At 39.5% G+C, this 26,543-nt stretch overlaps 1 protein-coding gene across 4 annotated transcripts in view; it reads right to left on the reverse strand.

Annotated features, from left to right (window-relative positions):
- BICC1 (BicC family RNA binding protein 1) overlaps positions 1 to 26,543 on the reverse strand; it is a 301,669-nt gene that overhangs the window by 37,042 nt on the left and 238,084 nt on the right. For all 4 annotated transcript variants that reach the window (XM_082407420.1, XM_082407419.1, XM_082407422.1 and 1 more), the window contains 8 exons: positions 11,683 to 11,762; positions 9,773 to 9,931; positions 8,437 to 8,490; positions 7,797 to 7,991; positions 7,317 to 7,568; positions 5,103 to 5,234; positions 2,519 to 2,705; positions 520 to 681 (listed from right to left, as the gene is read on the reverse strand). In XM_082407420.1, coding sequence (XP_082263546.1) covers positions 520 to 681; positions 2,519 to 2,705; positions 5,103 to 5,234; positions 7,317 to 7,568; positions 7,797 to 7,991; positions 8,437 to 8,490; positions 9,773 to 9,931; positions 11,683 to 11,762 — 1,221 coding nt within the window. The remainder of the gene's footprint in view (positions 1 to 519; positions 682 to 2,518; positions 2,706 to 5,102; positions 5,235 to 7,316; positions 7,569 to 7,796; positions 7,992 to 8,436; positions 8,491 to 9,772; positions 9,932 to 11,682; positions 11,763 to 26,543) is intronic.

Genomic DNA, 26,543 nt, shown 5'->3' on the forward strand with positions numbered 1-26,543 from the left:
CAACAAAAAAAGTCATTTTTGTTGCTGCAAACTGAGAATTCAATTTTGATACCTCTCTGTTAACAGGTTTAACACATGACTATAAAAACATAGAAGAAGTATTAAAATGGAACAACATTTTAGAGAGTATTTAGTCCAAGCTCTTCACTGTACAAATGAGGAAACTAGCTAGATTTAGCATGTGCGTATGACTACCAAGCAAACTTGTCAAACTAGAACGTGCATTTCCTAATTACCAGGTCAGTGACCCACGCGTGCTTTTGCCACTGCTCCCTGCACACCATGTTCTTTTTCCTGATCTGCTTGTCATGTTTGAAGATTACATATTACTTTTATGAAAATCTCCCTGCTCTATTATGCTTCATTTTAGTTGATTTACACTCTGGAGAATTTGTTTGGCTGCAGTATTCTTTGAACCATAGTTCTTCCCTACGGAAACAGAACCACTAGTAAATTTTACTAAAAAACTGATTACTTCCTAAGAATACACACCTTTGATTGTACTTAAATAATACTGACCTGTGGCACTTGAAGTACTAGCGAGTGGAGGTGCCCACAGTGTGGGGCTAGGGGTACCAGAACTCGGACTTTGCAAAGGACTGACTGAGCTATTGAGAGCATTCAAAAGTGAGTTCGGGGTTGTCGAAGTATTGAGAGATAAGGCAGTGGGTCCCAAAAGACCTGTAATGAATGAAAGTGAAGTCAATACACATAAACTCAAGATTTAGAAATACAGATGGCCTCAATATTGCCATTTGGAATGCACATTCATATAATCTGATATTTTCCAGATATAAGAGTGACAGATTACCTTCTTTCAAATATTCACATGAAATATTGCATGATACAACTCCAACACAGGACCCCACTTGCCCACAAACAGAAATGGAAGACAGATGTGCCCAGACCAGGACAGCAGTCAGGGGCCCGGATACCAGTCACTTGCTTCATAATCACTTCAGCTAGCCAGGATGAACAAAATTGTGCTCACGTGGAGACCCATTTTGTATTTCTCTGCATAATTCACTTGTCATCTGCTTCCAAACAAACTCTTTTTAAACCACTTACAATTAGCAGTGACTTGGGGGACGTTTTCCTGCAACAGAATATCTCCCTTTGGTCCATTTGCAGAGGCTGGCCCACCTGGAACAGTTTTCATACCACGTATGACTGTCCATACATGACATCTTTGGGTCCATCTCAATGCGTATGAAGACTTTTCTCAGAAAAAAGAATTGTTTTTCGGCTTTTTGCTTGTTTTAAGGATTTAATGTTTGATTTAGTAATGAAATTTCCCTTCGGGCATTTCAAATATGTTCTAAAGTGAAATGTGAGTTTGTATAAATAAGTTCCCAGGAATACTTAAAGCATTAAGTATTAGAGGCTAGAGATAGCCATGAAAACATTTTAAAATTAAATCACTCTGATCTTTGCTCACTTTTTTTCTCTCTAGTACAGGAAGAACTCAGTTCCTGCTAAGTTGCCTGATTGGCATTTCCTGACTCACATGCATTGCTGTGTTATTACAACTCTGTTCAGAATCTCCAGTGGAAGGGACAACTTTGGGAGATTAGGGGCCAAGGGGGAAAATCTGTCTTTACTTGTAATGGTGTCTGGGCAGGGATACTTGGAATCTTAATCATATTATAACCATATTACATTTTTTAAAAGCAAGAAAAGCTATTAAAAATTTTAAAGACTGCTGAGAGTATCTTTTTCTGTCTCAACACTGAACTTGGTAGAATGATCTGCGAGGGTTATTGCATTAGCTTTTTATATAATAGCTACTGAAAAATGTGCAAAAAAGTAATGAACCTAGAATAACTGTAATATAGCAATGAACTTCATCCTACAAGATGGGAATCCGTAAATGAGGCAATACATATCACACCATGCCTACTAAGTGGCTCACCCTGCTTTCTTAAAGAACTAAAGCACCACGATGATGTTGTTCTTTCATCCTTCTCTTCTTCACCTGAGACATAAATGCAGGTCGGTTTGTTTCCCGTGGTGGCCGCAGGCCAGATCTCCTTTGTGTTTGGGCAAGGCAGGCCTAACCACTGGGACTGAGGGTTCTGCTTCCTTTCACCTCCCCCCTCCCCACCCCTCATGCAGGTCTGCAATTACTTTTTGAAAAGCAAACTGGATAATCTTTATCTCTAGGGACTAATGGTAATATTGCAAATGCAAGAGAGAGCAAACACATCAATTACAGTCAGCCGGCTCACTTCACTCTCAGTGGCATTCTTAATTTAGAAGAACAAACACAGCCCCCGAAAATACAACAGCCAGACCTTATTTATGCCAAAATAAAAAGAATGTGGGAAACAGAAATCCATAAGAGTCTAACAAAAAAATCAAGATGTATTGATTCGAGTTTTGTTGCTTTTCACCTGATCGTAGGGCCTGAAGAGGAAAAAAACAGCCTTTAAAATGTAGCCCCAAACAGTAGAAAGAAAGGAAACTGGATAAGCAATCCCCCAGTGGCTGAGAAGGGCTATAATAATAAATTGTATACCTAGTCCCGTGAGTCCGAGGCCTGCGGAAGCTAAGATATCCAGGCTGGGACATGCCAGGCCGGCAGGGCACGATGCTGGGGATGGACTGGTTGCTATGGTAACCCCACTGCTTTCAAGTCCGAGGAGACATTTCCTTGCTTCATACATATTTAACGCATTTCGCTCAACACTTTTCACAATCACAGACTATGAAAACACATAATGGGAAAGAAAAAAGTGACGTGCAAGTAGTCGACAATGAATTGGGGAGGGGGGTGAGAAATGAATATGGTAATAAGAATTCCACTCAGGGAATGGATGAATGATGCTTTAAAATCAACTGCAAATTCTAACCACGTATTTCCTAAGGTTACTCCTTTTGGTAAAACCATAAAATGTTAGTTACCATTTATTGGGTGTGTCCTGTGTCCCAGGCACTGTGATGGAAGCTGCACATATATTCTAATTCCTGCAAAACCTCATGGGGTGGAATTATTGTTCATGTTCAGTGAGGACAGGAGCCTTACCCAAGGTCACAGCCCAGCTGTGGAGGAGCAGCTAGAGGATTGGAACTTGGGTCCTTCTGTCTCTACAGCCCATTCTCGTTTATATCCTCTTGTCTTTACATTAAAGCTTTCCCCCCTTTACCTCACCTTTACAAAACAAATCAAACATGTCACCATATACAGACTGCATAATAATAGTCACTTACATTTGACATTTACAGTCTACTAGTTAACTAATGGACCTTGAGGTACCACTCTTCCTCATTGATGACATATCTGTGGCAAAGCTTATAGTAAAATAAATTTCCAAACCATACATCTTCTTTTTTTCTTCAATGGACTCATCTAGAAAATTGGAAATGTGAACCCAAGGGGGAAAGCCTCCAGTGGACAATACAGAAAACGTGTGGCTGAGACAGCAGTTAAAGCAGCAGTCAGCCTCGGGGCCTGTGAGGCATAATTCAACGGCCCTGGGATGCCGCAAGGTTTCAGAGTTCTCACTTAAAATCTCTTTTCCCCTGACCTCTGCTCACTTCTTGCTGAACTCCAGAAACCTTCCTGTGCCTGTCCATCTTTACATGCAAAGTCTTTTCTGACTGTATCTTTTCGTTCTGGTACGTACAGTGACTCTAGTCAACTCAAATTAGTAAAGTACAAAGCTTCACAATACATAAAATTAATGTTCTATTCTCTAACTTTAAGCTCAATATATCAAGTTCTTTTAGAACCAATCCTATCTTTTCCTTTAAAGTTTTCTTTTGAAGAAGGCATGATTCTTTTTCTTATGTTGGACACTAAATACCACGTTATTTACATAGGGACAAAATTGTATATAGTAATACACGTTATACACATATCACATGCATAAATGCATATATGATAAAATTCAGTTTAGAAATTTTAAAAATGGAAGGCACAACTGTTTGGTGTTTTACCTACTATAATTTAAAATATACATAAATGTTATCATTTAGTACATGTTATTATGCAACTTGCTAATTTTTTTTTTTTTTTTTAATTTTTGGCTGCGTTGGGTCTTTGTTGCTGCGCACGGGCTTTCTCTAGTTGCAGCGAGCAGGGGCTACTCTTCGTTGTGGTGCGCGGGCTTCTCATTGCGGTGGCTTCTCTTGTTGTGGAGCATGGGCTCTAGGTGCGTGGGCTTCAGTAGTTGTGGCTCGTGGGCTCTAGTACGCAGGCTCAGTAGTTGTGGTGCACGGGCTTAGTTGCTCCGCGGCATGTGGGATCTTCCCGGACCAGGGCTCAAACCCGTGTCCCCTGCACTGGCAGGTGGATTCTTAACCCCTGCGCCCCCAGGGAAGTCCACAACTTGCTTTTCGTATTCAACACCATTCTTGTCCTTTGGCTGCTGATTCAAAGGTTTCTTCAGCATGTATAAGTAGAAGTAGCATCGCTGAGGGTAGGGTATCCGTGTTATCAGTGTGAGCAGATGATCACAAGTTGCTTTTCAAAGTGTCTGTGTCAACTTACATGCTTTAATGTAGGAACACTCCTCTTTCCTCACACTCTCACTAGCACTTAGAACACCAGAATTATCGCATTAAACTTTGCAGCATCTTAGAGGAGAAGTTCCAAGAAGGCTGAACTGGGGATACTTCATTATTTAAAGTATATATGACAGACAATGGCGCCTATTCTTTACATCTCCAGGGCTAGCACGGTGGCTCACAATTAGTAAGTAAACTAAGTATTTATTTAATTGCCTTGGATATGTACACATACACATAGGCACATAACACAACGTTTAGCCTTACCAACTCTCCGGCAAGTTAGTAATGTTTAAAGTTACCAGATTGCAAATTAATAAGAAAATGTTTTCTCTTTCCTTCCCATATATGTAATTAAAATAATGGTCACAAATGGACTCCAAAAACCAATACATATATTAAAAAAAAAGATCAATAATGAATGCTGTTACAAATTTACATTTATATAAAATAACTAAATATAATACATAACGATGTATATTATACAGAATATTTAGTTCCACACATATGCAAATACACATTTATACGAAAATAACACTAGACAGAACGTGAGGTGATACACGGCTCTCTTCGGGCCCAGACTCTGAACCAACCTTGCTCGGCTGTTTTGGCTTCGGTTTAATACTGACGAAGACGTCGAGCTGCTCCATCAGCTGAGCAATGAACTGTGGATCAACTTCCATTTCTTCCTTCATATCAAACATTAGCACAAGAGGAAGACAACCCTAGGAAATGTCACAGTGGAGAGGGTGAGAGGTAAAAAGTTACTCATTTAAACATCCAATAATTTAACATGCCTACAGATAATACAATCTTTTATAGATTTAAAGAGTAAAAACCAAAGTATTAAAGCTAAATTATATACCTTCACACAGCTTAGAAGGCTGGTGTGTAAATAATGTTGAGGGGTAGAAACTATTTGTTGGATGACAAAAACATGTGTCTTATGTTTGTTTTTGGCCCTGAATTCTTTATCTACTCTCCACCTTGGAAAATTCCCCCATTCTCTGACTTCAGTTTTGTTAGTGACGCCAGAAACTACATTCTCAACCACATCAAGGATACTAATCTTGTGCCCTGGCTCAAAGACCTACAGCGGAGGCTTTTTATTGTCTCCTGAATGAACTCTAAACATGTATCAGCCTTTAAAAATCTCCACATTTCAGCTCGGCTTTGCTGGTGCAATCACAGGTTCATGTGTACACCTCTGCCCCTTCCTCCAGGCTAGACCAGCCTCTTGACTATCTTTTAAACAGGTTCTGACATTGGTCTCTTAACTCATCAAAAGGCTTCTTTGCCAACCCAATTCCTACGTCTCTTCTGACACAGCTCAAACCTTACCTCCTTCCTGGAGTAAAATGCTACTATCACCCCTTCTTTTCACTATCTCACTCTTTAGCATGGCAGAGTTTAGCACTTTTTTTCTCTGATGCTGTCTTCCTGGCCCCTAATCTACTTAGTATAGGAACCAGATCCCATACATTTTTACGAGGTACAGATTGATGGATTTGTACATAAGTATCAGAAGAAGGTACCATCAAACATACCAGCATTAAAATGAAATCACCATGTTCCGTTTCTCATCTGGATAAGTGATGTTTGTAAGGACATTGCTATAAAAAAATGGTGATGGTATTTAAAATGTAAGTTAAAGCCATTTAATTTATCTCTCCTTCACGTCTTTCAGTATTGTTTAATAATAATAATATGTCTCACTGCACACCTGTATTTTTGGCAGGTGTGATCAAAGTATGAATATGAATTCATAACTGTGCTGATCGCTTGAAAAGTTTACTAACTCAAAATAATATCTAAAGAACTTGAAAAGCACAAAAAAGAAAATATGAAGAGTAATCATAATAATCTTTGAATACAAATATGCTCTCTAACTAGCCATATATTATAAGTAGCCTAAGTAAGCCTGGCTTTTAAGAAAATTAAAAATTAATTTCTTAAAATTATATATCATAATCCTTAATGATTATAACAAGTTCTCCTCTGTCAGAGGAATGGAATCAACAATACAAATCTGGATCTTCTGAAAGTTTCTCATGAACAGATTCTGCAAGTTAATAATAGCAAATGTCACACCTGAAGCTTATGGATTGAAATGTCACTAAAGGTCTAGCCCTAACAGGAGAATATGATGGTGTTTTTAATAAGAATACTTGTGAGTCCACAGTATGTCAGTCCGTTTTGTTACTACACATCAACCTACACACTGGGTTTTTAAATGAATATAGGAAGGATAGAAATATTGAAAATTATAAACTGGAAGCAGTAGTAAATTATATAACTGTTATTTTTCTTCAATGCATGACACTCAAATTCATGGCTTAAACAGCATTTTAAAAATTGTATCAGAGATTTATGAAATGTTCAAATGTTTCATGCTACCAAAATTTACATCTTTGAGGGTAAAATTTTCAATGTGTTAATTTTTAACTTTTCTGTTTAAACAGAAGACTTTTTTGGCAAACGCAAACTAATACTACACGTCAAATAAAAATAACCACCTTCCACAAAATACAGCCAGTTATTTCAATGTCACCTCTTCTGTTGCTTAGTGTAAGTTAAAAAAAATACTAAAAGGAAATTACTCACCTATCTAATGAAATTAAGTCTGTGAGGCACCATGTACCTTATTCTTTTATTTCCTTTTACCAAGTAAGTTGCTTATTTGACCAGGATTTCAAAGTGCTTCCATAAATACCACATTGGTACATTATGGGCAGCAACAAACACTGTACCCAAAGAGGTAAAAAAAAAAAAAAAAAAAATCGTACCCTTAACTTCAGTAAACCTACCATGAGATATTGCCTTGCAAGACAGACAGACTCAATGGTGCCCTGGAGGTAGACGGTGGATTTCTTTTGTGGATTACTGGGATCGGGAAAGTGGATCTGAGCACCCGTTCTCTGCATAATATGTTTGATGTTGCTTCCATTTCGACCCATCATAAAGAGATGATGCTGAGCTGCGATATCTAGTTGCGTGCTCACGGGGATAGCGGACGCCAAGCTCCCGGCGAGATGCTCCAATAGCATGGCAGTTCCTTCCTGGGAGGAAAGGGTGGGAAGGAAGTAGGCCTGTACAGTAACCGTCCACGTTGAAGGGAAAGATTCTACTGCACTTCTGCCAGCTATGGAAAAACTCAACACATTCTAAGAACCCAGAACGTACTATGAGAACAAATTCTGGAAAACAAATTAGTTTTAAAATCCTTTAAAAATAAAACTTGCATGATGTGTACACCTACAATGTTCGGAATTACCTGAACCACTTACCTTCACAGCACTTGTGTTATTCTGAGACCCTCGTACTATCACAGTAGCACCATACATTCGGGACCGCTGTTTAAATGACACTGAAATGTTGTACGTTTGTGATATGTGCTGAATAGAGGGGGAATTAGGATCGGGCACTGGTTGAAGAATTCCAGCAATCGGCAGCTCAAACATCAGCACCAAAGGAAGCAGCTCCTAAAATGAAATTACAGAACCCCGGGCAGATAGTTAAGTCATTGTACATTTAGAGATGTGTGTAGTTCATTCATTCTTTTCTGAAGATGGAATTTTAAAACATAATGCTTTTATTACAGCCACAAGCTTGGGTAGACGATATAAAGTTTTTTAAATGAAAGGAGCCTTTTGTGAAACCTGAGAGTTTGTAACTTAAGCTGCCTGTGGCATTTTTCCTCAGGCGCCTTTTTGATCATTTCAAAATCACCAGAGAAATCGAGCCAGATAAAATCCAGAACGTCTCTAAGAAACACCTCCAATACATTCATACAATATTCCTGTCACTATTTCCTACATGTTGAACATATGACTTGGTTATAAATTGATAAATTATGGTATTTTTATTGCCTTATAATGCAGACATCGCTGACACTGATTTACAGAACTGAAGGTAATAAATAGTTACCCGAATTCTAACTCGGGCCGATTCTACTCCTGCCGGTTGTCCTGCTATAGATACCTGCAAAAGTACGAAAACACAGAGTTAGAGTTATTGTACTTGAACCCACATCTGCTTTCCCAGTTATCTACACCCTCACTACGCAAAGTGTCATCCGGGATAAAACAGCATCGCCTAGCTGGGAGTTTGTTAAAGATGAGGGACCTCAGGCACCAACCCAGAGCTACTTAATCAGAGTCTGGATTTTAACAAGCTCTGGTGATGTGTGTCAACTGATCAACGTCACCTCCTGGACTTACCTAAAACCTCCCAGCCCCTGTGAGCCTATCCTGCCCTCTTCACAATTTCTCGTGTTCACTGCACTTTCTCCCTTTTTATAAAAACTCCCTGAATATGAGATGGATATCAATGTGCAATGATAGTGCCGCACTAAGTTCTCAAAGTAATGAACTACTTTCATGCTAGTTGGCAAAAAACTGCTGCTCCAACAGCCCTCTCCTGGGATCTCCTGGGCTTTCCTACGATCCATCAACTAAAGAATTACTCTTGGCGTTAGGGCAAGCGGGTGGGGCTCCAGGACAGTGCTCTCTCATGGGCCACGCTCATGCCGTATCAGCTGTCAAATATTTTGATTACTGCTCTTGCTTTTTACCATGGCTTCCTATCTGGTTCTTTATGTATGTGTCCCACTGTCACCATTAGTCCCCACAGAGAAAAAACCGTATTGTATTCATCTTTGTGGCCAACATAGTTTCTATATTGTGATTAGAGGAGAGAAAACTTCCAAATAACACAAAGAACACCATCTGTTCTTCAAGCACTGACAGTGTTTTCATGTAGACAGGTGAGTTCCATTTGTTTCCAAACCCAAGAAGTAGAAAAAAATGTGTATAAAACAGAGCCATAATTCAGTCAATATGAGGAAGTCAGACACTCATACACTGCCTCTCAGAAGGTGATCCGGTGTAGCCTGGAGGACCACTTGTGCGATGCTGCAGACAGAATCCCAGCTATCGATAGGTGCTTGGACTAGGCAAGCTTTCAGGTCCTTTCCTAACTCACATGCCTTCCGAGCCTTTCATAGGGACTTTGTTTTATGTTGCCATGATATCCTTCCCTCTCTTCTACAAACTGTTTAGAGATCAAGGATTTATGGCCCATCTACAACTCATCTCCTCAAAAAAGAAGAGCACCTGCAGTCTCCTTGGAGAGGGACATACAATCCATACTAAATGCCAACTTCATGATTACGCTTTTGCTCTCATCTCCCAAAAAAGTTATGCATACAGAAAATTCAAGCTTTAATTTGTCCCATAAAAGTTCATGTGAAAAGACAAAGCACCTGGTTGCTTTTTTCTGCTTGATTATTCCTGTTGGAATCTGGAAAGTGGATGTGGCATCCTGTTTCTTCCATCACCTTCTTAATATTGTTGCCACCTTTGCCGATTACATGAGAATGTTCTGTATGTGAAACATCCATCTTCAAGGTGACCCGATTGCTCTACGTGGAAATAATGTATTATTTCTTGATGCATGAAAAAAGGAAGGAACAACTCTTTAAAAACACTTTTCCCCCAAAGGAACAGGATTAACAAAAAGTGACCCAGTGGAAAATCTTATAGATTTCTTAATAAGATCATCTTAATCTATAAATTTTTCAATTTCTATCTATTTCTCCTTGGCTAATAAAAAAGAAATTTTCATTTAAAGACAAATTTGTCAGAAAAAATAGAAAGATATACTTTTTACCAAGATAATTTTTGGGACAGTAGTATTTAAGTAAAATTAGGTATAATTACAAAAAAATTACTTGTTTTTCCTTTAATAGATATTATTCATGAAACAGAATTCAAATAACTAAAAACAGATGAAAACAATTACAAGAGTGAATATATGTATGTTAGTAGAAACGTTGAACAATGATAGAAAACAGGAACTAACAATAAAATTCAAAACGGAACAAAAAACTATTTACAAACATTTTCACAACTTCTCTATCACTGTATGTCAAATTTTACAAAGTAGATAAATTATTCTTGCCGGTAGAAATAAGAGTGAGGAAGATACCACAAAGTATACATCCTTAGCAGTAAAATGGCTTAAGTAAATCAATATGGAGTGTAAGATTTGTTAGTTACATTAAAGCAAAATGTAAAATTCTAAAACATAATGAATAATTACAGTCAGACTGGAATCCATGTATTTAATTTGGGAAAATGTAGTGCTGTAAAATTATAAAGACTGACATGAAATGTTTTCTCATTTATAAAATTGATACTGAAATTCTTCAGTCCCTACAAAGTAAAATTAAAAAGTCAAATACAACAAGATGTTAAAAATATCAATAGGTTTACATTTTCTGAATTCTTAAATTTTAAACTTATATCCATTAAATACTTTGGTTTTTAAACTTAGTTCTTCTTTTAGTTAAACCTCTAAAAAGAGAAAAAAAGATATCCTTTTTTGGATATCCTAAAATATTTAATAATTATCAGGTGAATATTTCTTAAAAATTAAAAAAACAGCAACAAAAAGGAACGGGAAAGGAAATAAAGAGGAAGAGATCAGAAACCATTTCAGTGAAATACCAGGTGGCAAAACATAGTGGTTAAGAGCCAGACGGCCTGGATTTGAATCCCACCTCCCCACTTTTCAGCTACTGAATCCTGTGCAAATTCCCTAATATCTCTGTGCTGATAGTTATGAGGGTTAAACCAATTAATATTTGTAAAGGGTGTAGCTAAGTGCCTGGCATATAGTAAGTGATTTTGACGTGTTTATTAAAATAAATTCTCACAAACGAGTATACATTTTTACATATTTTAATTTCTCTATTGTCTCTCTCTACATATACTTGTAGAGAGACAGAATGTACAAGAGAAATTGTCAAATTTCATGCCATCACACACACAGAGCTATACAGAAGATTATTCTGGTTTTCTACTGACATCATAAAGGCAAATATGCTAATTCTTGCAATCTTTATTACTTGCCCTATACTAATCCAGGTCAATATTTTTTAATATATATATATGGAGGGGGGAGAGAATATTATTCAATTACCCAGCATGAGAGAACCTATTCAAATTTTAAACAGAACTTTAATCCACTGTAGAATCACACGTGCTTATTTCAAAACCCACCATTACTTTCTCCTGGTTTTTCTTCTCCAAATGGTTCTTTCACAACAGCATGAAGTAGCCCTTGCAGAGACAAGGTTCTGACATCTGAGTGTCCTTAACATTCACTTACTTTTGTGTCTAAGACAGACATGATCATTTCCTTGGCTTCCTTAACATCTTCTTTCTTTCCAGAAACCTTAATATGGGGATCTATAAGAAATCAAAAACAAAGGGCTCTTATGAAACTCCCAGGCTCTGTTTCAAAACTGTTGTTACACTATAAGAAAAGAGATTACATAATAAATTTAATATTTGATTCATTCCAGGTGTGTTGTCACTGTAATAAAAACAGGAATATGGAAAATACCCAAATTGTGCATTTATCGATGCTTTTTTCCCTTCTGAACACTGGCTAACCTATTTAAATTTAATTGCAAAATATCATATAATTATTTTTTAAACAAGTAAAGAGTCTATAAATTCAGTTTATTAATTCATCTCTTGCTACATTCCAGGTCCTGTTCTAAGGCTTGAAATGCATGGACTCATTTAATCTACACCCCAGTTTTGTGAGGTTGTTTACAGAGGAAACTAAGGCACAGAGCCGTTTAGTAACTTGCCCCAAAAAACCATTCAGGGCTTGTTTATTGTAATCCAGTGTCTTCCAACTCTGGATTCATACTTTAAACCATGTGATAATTTAGAAGATATTCTTACCAGTCAAGGTTAATAGAAAAAAAAAAACTTAATCTTCATTCAGGAATATTTAATATTTATTCAGAATTAGTACTACCTGACTAAATATCTGCTACGTCTATTGCTTATTAGTGCCAGGGAATGTTGCACAGGAAAGCATTCATTCATTCAGCAAATATTTTCTGAACCTCTACTATGTACCAGGCACTATTCCAGGGACTGGGGGATATGTGAGTGACAAAAAAAGACCCTTGTCCGCTGTGCAGGGAGGCAAAAATCAATCAAATAAACAAATGACCTAGTATATTAGAAGGTAAATATTATGACAAAAAGGAGAACAAGACGAAGGATGGAGAAGACCAGCTGTGGACGGGGCAGGGGCGTCAGGCCGCACTGAGAAAGGAAGGCTTAAAGGGCGGGAGGCAGCTGGCCAAGCTCTGATCTTCCAGGAGTAGGAGACATCAGAGCCAACGCCTGTGTGGGGACGCGCCTCTTGGGTTCTCTCTTGAATCAGGTTTTCAAGTCTCCCCAACAATCTGAGTGTTTTATTACCCCACGGGTCAGCCTGACAGAGACCAAGACCATCCTGGGGGGTAAGCTGAACGTTCTATGCGATTAGCTTTAGTGATAAAGCTGAATAACAGAGAATGCATCATCAATCATCATCACCACCATCGTTAATAACGCCAAGCTTACTGACTGCTTACAACATGCTGCCTTCTCTGCTGAGCACACTTCATAGACTCAGGTCAACGACGTTGTCAGCCAGTGTTTGCTGAGCAACTTTCACAATTAGCAAGCAGTTCTGCCTGAGTCCTTCTAAACCAGGACAAACTAGGATAAGAAAGTAAACTGACCTGGGGTAGATTTTATCGAACTACACGTACATCCTCATATTGTGATTTAACCTACCCATCTCCACCTCACAGTCATCAAGGCCATGACTCATAAGGTGTGACTGAAAGAGAGAGGGAGGGAGAGAGACAGAGAAAGGAATGAAGGATGGGAAGAGGGAGGAAACCATTTTCTAAAGCCCCCCGTTCTTAGGGTAGGATGGAGCAATCCTAGTCAACAAGAGTGCGCGTGGAGCCTCAGAGCTCGGGAACGTCTGGCCCCCCAGGGAGGCCTCCCAGCAGCAGGGCCTGATCGGGGTCCGGCCCCCGCCCTCTCCCCAGACTGTGTCTCCTGGGGGCTGCTTCTGGCTCAGGCGCTTTTCCTTAGTCTGTTCTTTAATCCCTCCTCTGACAGTCGCCCTGTCAAAGGGATGTTGTGAAGATCAAAGACCTTAATGCTGGTTAAAACTTTCTAAAGTATTTAAGTATCAGGTACTACAAGGCGAGGGGCTAAATAAACGTAGGGCAAAACGGCTGTCCAACCACCGCAAGCTGGGAGAGCCTCGCGCTACCGCTGCGTGATGTGGTGTCCGCTTGCTCCTTCAGGCGTCCTAACGGGGACCGCCTTTTCTGTGCAAGACTCTCGCCAACTTTAGCAAACTTAAGTAACCAAACATTCTCTTTAATAATTCTTATTATATCCATTATGGCTCCTAGAGGCAATATTTACATAAAGAGCTGTCTACATTCAAAAGTTTGGTCTCAACTCTCTTGAACTTTGGTTTGAATTACTGTAGGCTCTGACATTAATGTCTACTAGAAATGCTCACTGCTGCAGTGGGGGATTAGAGCTCGGTGCTGCTCTAATCCAGACCCACATGTCTGCTCATCAGACTCGCTTGTAGCACTTACTAAAATGTAGGTTCCTGGGTCTCCAGGACCCGGCAATCAGCATTTTGTTGTTTTCCCAAGTGATTCCTAAATCAAGAATAGGACACAGCAGATCAAGCCACATAAAACATGTAATTGGAATCTCTTATGTATCAGCCAAGTGTATATAACATAAAATGCTTCTATAAGAAAAGAATGTATTTTCTCACAAAATAAATTAACACTATGTATTGAGTGGTAAGATAATCTGAAAACCTATTACTTTACAGGCTGGATAATCACATTAAAATTCCTAGGCATCTGTAGAGGGACAGGAAACCTCAGATCCAATTTAAGAAGGAATTTGATTTTCCACCATCTCTGCATCAAAGGAACAATAAACAAAATAAAAAGCAAAAGACTCAATTAAAATATATATGTATACATTTTATTTCAAAGTGAAACAGCACCATCTAGTGGCCAAAAATATAAACTATCAATGGACACAAAAGAGAGACACAGTAGCTAGCCACCAACAGCATCAAACTGTCTCCAGGACCCAAATCAGCACTCACTTGGAAAATGGTGCTTTAAATAATCAAGTCTCGTAAGTACAGAGCAAAAGATGACAAAATTCCGGTTTAGATTGCTGAAGTAGCCTGTAGTATTGGAGTTTTCATTCCCTCTTTGCTCTTGCTTAAAAGGTATCTACAGGATGTGAGTGGGCTCTTCCAGGTTGAACTTAATGCACTCATCTCAAATCCTGAAATACTATTCTCTGCTTTCAGTAAGTGCTACAGTTTACCCTTCAAGCTTGTCCATGTAGCACCACAAGGGACTAAGGTTTCATTCAGACCCATTCTGGAAATACTTGATGGAGAGATGAAAAATCAAAGTATGAACTATATTAACAAACATAAAAACCAGGAAAAGAACTGTTGGAAGATGGTGGAGAAACAGGAACTAAGTATGCAGTCTCCTCCTCCACAAAACTAATTGCTTTGAAGGACAACTCTGATTTGGGCATGAAAGTTTTAAGACATTGCTCTAAAAATAATATTGATTGCTGTTGAATCAACCCTCAAGCTCTCTGAATACAGGAATTGTCTTAACTGGTTTTGTAACTTCCACAGTTCAAAATAAGTAGTAGATACTCAGTAAACTGTTGTGGAATAGATTGATGGTGCCCCTATTTTTGGAGATGGCAAAATACAGAGAGAGGAGATCCAAATCTGTGGAAAGAGTCTAAACCTCACAACCAAGGTGACCGTTATGTCCTGCACTTCCCAAAATATTCCCAATAGTTTTAATTTCAAATATTCTGATTTCAGTACCTCTATAAAAATACAGAGAACTGTCAGATATTCATCCAGATTTTGGGTTTTTAGATTCCTGTCCCATCAATCTGCTCTTATCTCTCTGGTGTCATCCTATGAAGACCAGACAGTGATCCAACCTTCAATAAGTAATATGAAGCTGTACGGACATGGGCATGATATGGGTATTTTATATGTGTACCCTGCAAAAGAGCTAAACCTTTGGGCGCAAAGAGGTTTTTTCATGACTCCATATGGAAATTCATAAGGACGTGGTAAAGCAACAAATGTTTTCATAAGAACATGCTAAAAACCGTATTTTCAGAAAGATAAATATTTCAAAGAGTTGGGATGTTTATACGAGCTTAAATTATGGTTTTAAAAGATTATCTCTTCAAACTCTGGTTTCTCCTCTTCTGGTTTTCTATCCTTGGAAACATTCCCATTCCTGGAAGCATTAGTGAATATTTTATTGTCTTTGCCTTCTCTCCTCAAGATTAAACATCCTTTCCGTTTCATTCCTATCCCACAGCAAAAATCTATAGAGAATACTCATGTTAGGCATTTCATTGTATTTATTATGCTACAGAAAGTAAGATACTACTGACACGTGATGAATTTAAGCCATCAATGTCTCACCAATGATCCATTTGTAACTACTTTCCTGCCTCAGAAAAATTCAAAGCAATGCTTTCATTCTCAGCATGTTCTCTTGGAGAGAGAAAATAATAGAAAATCCCTTGTTTGACTAAACTCACTCCTCCCACCCTCAACACCCCAAAATCAAAGACATCATATTAAAATTGCTTTTTTTGTTTATGGGGAAAAGTTCCATATCACGGCCTAAAATCAGGATGGCTTTTGGTACATTTATGCATGTAAACAAAAGTGTCAAACTGGCCTTAAATCCATAAGAAGAGACCACTGGACAGAATTCACTTTCTCCTGGCTTGGAACTCTTTTCACTTTTATTTCATGTTCTTCCTAAAGAGTCTTAGCCTTTAAACCTGTCTAACCAAGGACACTGGCTGGGGCCAGGTCTGTCAACACTGTTAGGAGTGGTCAGTGTTGACAGGCAGAGAATTTCAACTTCCTCTGTAATTCCCTCCAACCACTGGGACTATATCCTCCGCCGGCAAGTAGTTCCAAAGTAGTATGGCCAAATGTTTTATGGAAGGAAGACTTTGGCTCTAGAGTAGGAATTCTGTCGAACAGCCAGTATACATCATCTCAGAAAAATCCCCACACATCTCAAGGGCACTGGCTGACTCGGATCACATAGGGAGACGCTAGGGAAAGAGAGCAGATACCACAGAGAAGGGATTAAGTTTCAGTACCTTCTACCTAGGCTACAGATTACCTTCATGTTGTGGGGAGAATACGCGGATTCTACTGTCATGATACTAAGTTGTGAATCCCGATTCAGCATAAACAAGCTTTGTTACCTTGGAAAGATCACTGAATCTCTGGAGTATACCTTCTTCCAAAAAAAAAAAGAGGGAGTTTGGTCAGATCATTTTTACACTGTCTTATAAATCTGAATTTCTTTGGTGTAAAGCAGGAGTACTATCGGGTTCTTAACTAAAACTAACCTCATAAACAGGTGTATTTTCCAGTTTTTTTGGTGTCTCATGAAGTGGCTCACACCAAAGACACCACCGTCTAAAATGCTTCCAAGAAGCTGAAGATGCAAGGAGCAACACAAATGTGTCTGAAATTGCAACCTGCTTCTACGTGGAGGGAGATGAGCTTCACAGATGGCAGCTCAGGCTTTCCTTTTGTTCGGGACACCCTAGGAATGTGGAATTGTGTATCAAAGCAGGTGAAATTCAGTGCTCACCCCACCGCCACCTCCTGCAGAAGCTGCTTGTAGCCATAAAACAAAGGCAGTGACGACCCCAGAGGGAGATGGGATTCTACCTCAAACCCTACTGAGCCATGTCACCATTCAAAGTCAGACACCATCCAATACGTCTGCTATTTTGATCACTTTTCCTTTAGGCTGGAAAGTCGCTTTGCTGATCGGCGAAAGTGAACTAAACTTACAGTCAACTGGCCACGGCCCTCATTTTTCTGTGAAATTAAATAGTTTCCCTCTAACTTCTTGAGAAATAGACTTTCCTTTTTAGACAAAAATGTGATACGGGTCAAATAACATACCAGTATCACTTTTTTTGAAGTAAAGATATATGTTGTATCAAGAGATAGGGAAAACCTGAACTGACTCATTAAACCTGACTGTAAATGACTTTAAAAGAACGAAACAGAGTAACAGGAAATCAATTGCACTTTAAGCTTATTTTGTAGCCAGTAATACAGACTCCAGATTATTTCAAGGAATGCTCCTTTGACAACAAGAATTCCAATAAACTGAGTTAGAATAAAAATAAAAGATCAAGGAGTATATTTGGACAGGGGGTGGAAAAGCCCAAGCTCTAAGTACTTAAGGCAAAATGTCGGTGAACAGCCATAACATTCAAATATTATAACTGGGATCAAGAGGAACAAATTCACCTGTTGTAGGCATTCCCTAAACCAACTATGCTGCTTTAGGATATGGCATACGCTCAACCTTATTTACCTTATTTTAAAACAAAAAAATAATCTCTTTACTACTCAACTAGAAGAGAAGAGGGATGGGCAGTGAGACATGAAAAAGCTAATGTATTTTAAATTTAAAAAACCTAGTTTTCACAAGAAAAAAATATTTCCACTGGTACCCACCATCAGTTTATATACCATGATGCCCGTAGATAACTTCCTATCAAAATTCCATTTGGAAGAATGAAACAATACTCAACAGAGAAAGGGTATTCTTGACTTTACAGTGGCATGAATGACACAAGCAAATCAAAAGACAAGAACGTATGGCAAGTTCCTCAAGACACTTTTCACTTCAACTATTCGGCAATGATTGGAATGAAGTGCCCTCACCACTGTGGTAATGAGCACTTGAAGCAAGTTCTTGCTGAACATAAGGAAAGGGTGTGTTCACATACCAAGATGGACCATATGGACTCTTTATCAAGTTGGTAGGACAGAGCTATCAGCTTGAGAAAATCCAAAGCTAGCTAGAAGATATACAAGAGCTTTTGCTGATGAAATACCAGCATTTCCAACAAAAGCAGCAATAAAAGAATTCAAAATACAACAATAATGCTGTTATAATTGTTCTCTACTGATGTTTCAACTTTAGGAGGAAATAAGGCATAAGAGAGGAAGGAAGTATACCAGGCACCTCTTTCTCTTCTGTTAAGATTTCTATGTGCTTTATCAAAGCTATTAATTTAATCAGAAACAGAGTTTTAGGAGCTCAGTAAAAACGCAGAAATAATCTCAGAGAAAAACAATGAAATGCAAACAAAGTATAAAGCAAGCTCGAAGCATAAGAGATGAGAAAATCAAGGACAGATGTATTTGAGGAGTGTTGAGAACTGGGAAAGGGTTACTGACCTTGTTTTATCAACCCCCTTATCTTACGCAGTGTAACCTGAACCTCACGCGTAACTGCAGAGTTGCTGTTCAGGTAGAGCGAGGGAGAAAAAAATCCAAAGCACAAGAGAGATCTCGCTTTGGAATATGGAGGGTAAAAAAGAAAGTTAAAAACACAAAGCCTAACTCAATTAGTTTCCTGAAGCCTTTGGCATCCGAGCTCTATACTTCAGAAGGAAGTAAGAGAATTCTGAGACGAGAGAGGAAAGGAAACTAAGTGCCAGGAAGAGATCTGGAATCGTCTGAAGTGTTGGTACACAACAGGTCTACAGCAAGCATGAGCAGTTCTAGGTTACTCCGAGAGAGAACGTTCACATTTGTATGGACAACTCTTGTGACAGCAGGAACAAAGCCCAAGCCGCAGGGCATGACAAAAGCAATAATGCAAGGACCCGGGATGAGGAAGGGGCATGTAAAAGAGAGCTGGACTGAATACCGGCCCTCTGGAGTGCAACTCGAGTTCCAGTCCGATACTCAGTGGTCCATTTGATAGAAGAGGGAGCATTGAAGTGGGGACGGAGGCTTGTGCTAGGATAAAGCATCCCGAGGAAACTGCACTGAGATAAAAGCAAGTTATGCGAGAATTTCTCAGAGCCAGAAGTGACTAATCTTCATTCTTTCTCCAAGGAATACTGATGTTCACAGTGTACATGGCAGGTCCCAGCGGTATTGTCTGTGGTCTAAAACCCAAAACTCTGTAATGTGTGGCCAGGGCAGACTGTTCCATCTTACAACAGCTGGGACCATTCGTGCAGTCTTAACGCATAGCTGCTAGCTGCAGTCACAGAAAAGTAACCATGCATTGAGGAGTTCACACACAGTACACGAGGGAAGTCCCGTAAACGGAGATGTGACCCTGTCACACCACATACATGGTCTCTTTGTTTTACTTCTGGCCTACTGAGAGGATAAATTTAAAAAACAGAAACTGCCTTATGAAGATATTTGAGGCACAATTAAGGGTTTACATAAGAAACAGCAAAACTCTTAGGAGTTCAGTCCTAAAAATAACTTACCAGCTTGAGGGTGGCATTAAAATTCGCCACCTTTCTCATGTGTGTTGTAAGATCTAGTGAGGAAGTTTTACAGAATGCACTGAAGAGCAGTTAATTAAGGGTTCATACAACTCTGGGGGTTAAAGACTGTTTCAATCTTGTTCATGATCTCGAGAAAGTAATTCTCACAAAAACTGAAAGTACCTAATATTTGGTAAATAAGCTTGAAAGAAAATTATCTGGAAAATGCCTATCTACCAATCCCTTCTTCTTCCCACTTTCTACAGACTAGCTGAACAGCTGATTGTTGATAGTTATTTATGTGCACACATTGAAACAACAGTCATACCCCTGTCTCCAACTCAGGATCATTCTGAATGGTGCTTGTTTTTCTCATACTTTTTTGGTAACTGTTTCTCAAGTAAGTAGGAACCAAGGGTCTTAAATCTCTCAGTCCTAAGAGATTTATATCTTCCAGGGGGAAATATAATTTCAATTATCAAATAACTTTAAAATGGTCCTTTATTATTCTTAATAAAAATATCTAAACTTACCTTGAGGCCCAACAATTTCTAAATCAGAATTCACTAAACATTTATCCAAAGGTAATACTCCTGCTTAAATATCTTAATTAATGAAAAAGTTGAAAGTTCAGTATTTTAAAACTGGCTTGCCTTTTGAGAGCAAGAATGTAGGGCCTTCTCACCAAAAATCACAGAAAATAAACATCACCTAATAAGGGTGACCAATCTGCCCTATTTTTTCTAACAAGAAATTTGATCTTCTTAATTTGTTACCATACAAAGAGGTCCTCTAGAGCAAGGGGGAATAAACAAACAAAGAAAACACTAACTGTCCCACAGGAAAATGGGCAAAAGACATGGATAAATAATTTAATAGAAAAATGGCCAATAAATGTATAAACATGAATAAAATGCAACCTTACTAAATCATATTTTATTTATAACATTGGGAAAGATTTTTGAAATTATAAGTCTAATAAGGATTGAGTTAGACAAACTAACATATTCTTGATGGAAATAAAAATTGATGCAAAATGCCTGGAGAGCAATTTGGAAATGCTAGGGGAAACACTGATTGAAACCACCCACCCTGGCCAGGCACCACAGTAACCACTTGCATGAGTTATCTTAAACAGGATGGCCTGGTAAGGAACGTGGAACTAACAAGCTACCACCAACTGGAAGAATTCAGGAAAGGTCAAAAGGAGATAGGAGACTCCAGTCCATATGTCCTACCAACCTCCCAGAATCCTTCTCACTACAATCCATCTTGGCTGAGTGATGTGTGCACCACCAGGAGGGACCCTGAGTCAGAATGATTGGCCAGAGACAACCTGGAAACCAATCCCATCACCATAAAACCCGAGACTGCGAACCACATGACAGAACAGTCCTCCTGGGTTCCCTTACCCTCCTGCTCTCCACCCGGGCGCCCCTTCCCAATCAAGTCTCTTGCTTTGTCAGCACGTGTGTCTCCTCGGACCATTCATTTCCGAGTGTTAGACAAGAGCCCACTCTTGGGCCCTGGAAGGGGTCCCCCCTTCCTGCAACAGAAATATTAACAAAGACTCATAATACCATGATTTCATTTTTAAAGATATACATATATTCAGTGGAATAAAAAGGAAAACAACCAAATTGATAGTGATTACTTCTAAGTAACAGGGTCACCGGTAATTTTTATTTCATCTTATGCTTCAAACTTTTCTGTATTTTCTTCCATGAAGAAGTATACATTTATAATGTAGAAAAATACTCATACCCTAAAAGGTTATCTGTATCAGTAAAATCTGAAATCTATTTGCTCCAATGAGATCCTTATACTTTAAAACAAAATGTCTTTAAGTCAGAGCTCCCTGTTTTCCAAGCACAACGTTTCGAAAGAATTCTCTTAAAAACTGAGACCTTTAAAAATGTTAATGATAACAACAAAGTGCTTTCTCAATTCGAAAAGTTCCTTCTTTCTCCTTTACAATTCTGAGACAGGCTTCTTGCCAGGCATTTTCTGAACTCTACCTCTTTTCTGTTGTTGTGCCATTACCCTTAATATTTTATCAGCGTACTTTGGCTCTGAACACAGACTTCCCCCGTGAAACCGGAGCAGGAATATGATGACAGGGTTGACTGCAGTTGAAAGACGCAGCTGGAACAGCGTCCCGAGGGTCGGGTGAAGCCCATATGTTTATGGCCACCACTAGCGACACATGGAATTCCTTCAAACAATTATGGCCACATCTCTCTTTTTCTTCAGCAGTTGTTTCCAAAATAAATGGAAACGAGCAATCCTGGTAGTGGGAGTATAGTGCCCTTTCTTGAAAGAGTTCTCCCATGTCCTCCACCGAGCAAGGACACATCATTCTCAGGGGTGATTAAACCACCCATTAATATAAGTACATAATAACCTCAAAGGACAGCGTCCTCCAGACAAAGAGTTTCACCAGCAAGGCAATAACAATTCGTCTTCTCAGGAGAGAAGTCAAAGAGCTGGAAACGGGACGTGGATATGCTCCACGTGCCCTGCCCCGGGCCTGCGCGCTGTCTCTCCTCCCCACGGCTTCGCGCCCGGGAAGCTGAACCAGCACCTGCGGCAGTCGCTGCCTAGCTCCACGGCCAGGACTGCATGAGCAGCCTCTGTCGTGGTCCCCTTCTCACGGGGCTCCCCTTGCCCCTTCGGCCCCTGGGCGGTCACGGCTTCCAGCTGTTGCCAGTTTCCGTGCCTCGGCGCCTAACCCTTGACTCTGTCTACTGCAAGTAGCTTCTTCATCCAAGTTCATTTAAATCATTTGGAGTTCATTCTGTTTTCCCTCAGGCCAAGACTGAGAGAACACCTGCCCCACCAAGGCCTCATCTTCCCCTGATGGGCAAGCACGCCTGAGGCTGAGGCGGTGGAGAACCCCGCACTCAGCATAGGGGCTGCCCCCTTCTCCACAAAAGCACCAACTTTTAGCGGGCGGGCTCCGTGCCTTACGTAGGTTAAAAATCATATTCCTTAGATCTTCGCAGACGTTGTTTTGAAAAGACTGACTTCTTACTGTTCAACACAAGTCCATTTTACAACTACAGTAGAACCGTAATAGTTTTCTCTTTATTTTCTTTTTCTTTCCTCTTCCCTCTCTCTCCCCACCCTACCCCCATTTCTGTCTCTGTCTCTGTCCCTCTCTCTCTCCCCACCCACCGGCTCTGCCAATGCATTTTCACCACACGGTCATGTTTACTCCGGTACATTACTGGAAGTATCTTGGCACCTTGTGATGTTCCTTGATAAATGTGCTGTAATGTTTATCAGACCTTTGAGAAATATGAGTGGATTCAACAGCACTTAAAAATCTCTTTAGTATTTCCTTGGCTTCTACACAACTTTTACCTCTAAAGGCATTTGTTTGCATGTTCCTCCCCAAAAACCACTGTTTTAAATACATACATGCATCTGTTTTTGTGCCAACTTCAAATCTACGGAAGTGGGATTTCCGTAAACCATGGCTCCATTCTAAAGTCAGAGTTTCTTATTAGGGAGGCGAGGTGGATGGATTACCCCTGTGGAGCCTGTGAACCTACCTGGAATTGCATTCAAAGAATGTGTACATCTGCTTTGGTAAAATTTTAGAATACAGTTTCAGGAATATTTAACACATGAATGCTAACCAATAAGATGACACCAAATTTCTGTTCAGCATTACTTTCTTTCAGTTATCATAAGAGACAGAGGAGAAAATAGTAACAAAGAATGCAAGGTCTGTGAAAGAAGACACAACTGAATCAAGTTCTCCTTCTTTAAAACTCCTATATATTTTATTAGAGTAAAAATCCTTTTATCATTCTGCTACAGAAATAGATCTTCATTCAACAGATGATACGAAATCTTATTTCAGAAGAACTCCTAGAATTCTATCAAAGAACTTCAGACCTGGAATGGAACAGACTTCTAGCCTTCCTTCCTGTCCTGCATCAAGGTTCCCTGAGGGTCCCCACTGGGCCGGGCACATCCTACAGAGCCCAGTTGCAGTGGAGATGACACCACAGTCCGAGCCATGTAGGTGACCACAGATTCTAAAACGTCCCACTCCCAGGATGCTTTCTCTGTAGAACACGCCTCCCAAACTGTCATCAAGACTGCCACATTTTTAGTGACGGAAAGTGTACTACTTTCTCACACAGCAGAAGTTAGCTGTTAAAAATAATTCTCTTCAAACCACCTTTCTCATCACAAACCTCCGATGATTCCCCAACCTTACAGAATTAAAAGCATGGACTGTTGGCTGTACTCTCCAAAGCCCTCAGGATTGGGACCACACCCAGCCATTTCTCTTTCACTTCCCTTCTTTGCCTGTATATAACGGGCACTACAGCCCAGCCTGAACACTCACCATTACACCAGCATGTCCTACGACCTCCCATCTCCGCGCCTCTGTGCCTGAAGCCATCAGACACTGCACTGTTCCTCCTTTCAGCTCCACCTGGCCAATCCGCACCACCTAAGGTCAACCCAAATGTCACTTTTCATCAGGTCCCTCCAGCACGAAGTATACATATCACCATTGATCCCCAAATAGCCCTGTCACAGGCTCCGCTATCACCCACACACCTACCATTCTCCTGAAGTCTGCAGGCTCCTCGATCTGATGGGACACACTGTGTCCCCTTTTTATATCCTCTGCAGAACATACTGTTTACTGCATCTTAGAATACAGGTGTTAGATGACTCTGGATTTCACTAGAGTGGCCGATATCTGCTTCCCGATCTCTCTTAAGCGCTTACCCCTCCTCCTCCACACTACACAGCCCACTCCCCTTGGCTCACCCATCACAGCCCTCCAGACTTTGGCACAGATTTTGGGGCAGTCGCCCCTGCTTGTTCGGCTAGGAACTGACTTTAAGAGAAGCAACTTTAATTTTTTGAATCCTCAATCTCTGGCACAATCTCTGGAACAAAGTAGGTGTCCCACACACACAGTTGTGAGGAGGAAATGATAGTAAGTGGGACAGCATAATGGATTTAGGTCTGTAGAATCTTTCCATCCCTCTGTTAAAGCTGACAGCATTGGCTTTTGTAACAGCACCAAGGACACATCACGGCTGGTGCAGTGACTTTGAGCAACCGAAACCCCAGAGCCTTCTCACATCAATTGGGGTGAGCTCTGCATTTCCCTTCCCCAGACTGTCCCAACAAGTGCAAACAACTTCTCTTCTTTTTCACTATGGTTTTAATATAAACTATATTAAAATGTCTCTGATGTGCTTTATTATGTTAGCATTTGTCTTTCAATGGGAAACTTCTATTGGACTGTTAGCATCGCCCCGAGAAAGAGAGAAGATAAACAACAATGCGATAAACTCTTATTCCTGGCTTTTTAGAAAAACTTTTACATGCGACGTGACACTTGATCTGTTTGTTTTCTCTCACTTTTAAGGAGTATTAGGAATGTACTGCATAGCAGCATGGTAACTCCTTAGTGAGAACCGATGCTCTCCGCAGCTTGTGAGAGGATAACACTTGAAAAGAGAAAGGCAAGAATTAAAATGAGATGTATTCACTTTGGCATCACTTCACTGTTCCTCTCAAAAAAAAAAAAAAAAAAAGGCAAAACATCAGCTTAGATCGCTATGACCACAAGAGAAATTCTAAAACCTGGAAATCAATGACAGCAAATTTAGCATAAAAGTCATCACATCTCTACAAGTTTTATTTTTCACAGCAGAGTCTCTCAATGATACTTATAAATTAGAAAATACAGCAAAGGAGTTTGAAGCTAGACTTCTGAAAGTTAAACTAGGTCATATCTGCTAAATATTATAAATGATTACTCAGGAAATTTTAGGAATTTTCATTTTGCAACTGTAATTAAAAACTTAACCACTAGTTTAGACAGCTTGGAAAGAACACATAATAAAGACACGGAAACATGAAAGTTTTTTCAAGTCCTATTTTCAAAATTCTCCTATGTTCATACTAATCAGTACAAAAGTCTCCAATCCACACTACTTTGTTTAATATTTCCTATTTTACTGCCCACTTTTAGGAGTTTAGGTGACAAATCTTAAATATCCTCTCAGATTCCTAGCTACTAAAATATAAACGATGGCATATTGTTACTGAAATAAAATATATGATGAAGGTAAAACCTCGAAACAAAAAGCCATCAATATTCACAAAAATATTTTCCAAAGACAAATAACAATTACTGAATTCTCAAGTTCAGAACTGTTCATGTATATACAGTTGGGCCAACAGTACTTCAGAGAATACTTGTTAAAAGACAGAGACAAATAAGAAATTAAAAATCAAAGAAAATATGTGGCATGGTACTTATATGCCTAACGGTATAAAACCCTTCCCTAATGAAATATGAGCAGGAAAGGGGAGAGTGCTTTGAAAATTATGAGATTTTATTGTTGAAGAAGATATCTTACTAGCACCTTCAGCTGATAACTCTGAGATGATCCAAATTTTATTATGATTTACATAACAAACAAAAATATTATGTGCCACCGACGTGAAACATTTCCCTGCACCAACACTCAATTACTCTCCCTACTCCATTTCAAGGGGAGCAATGAAGCTTAAAAATACACACATGGGGTCATTCTTCTACTGTATAATTCCGGCAAGTTCCAGCTGTCCTCCCAGGCAGTGCCGCTGCCACCCCTCTCCACTCCCACCCCATTGCCCGACATCCAAGACTAGATTTGGCCTTAATCTGGTTCACAGATTGGTCTTTCCTGGAACATAGTGCAGCATGAACCACCTCTGCAACTACCAGACACTAAA

This window comes from Balaenoptera borealis, assembly GCF_965194805.1.
Source record: "Balaenoptera borealis genome assembly, chromosome: 10".
In the NCBI taxonomy this organism is placed as follows: Eukaryota; Metazoa; Chordata; class Mammalia; order Artiodactyla; family Balaenopteridae; genus Balaenoptera; species Balaenoptera borealis.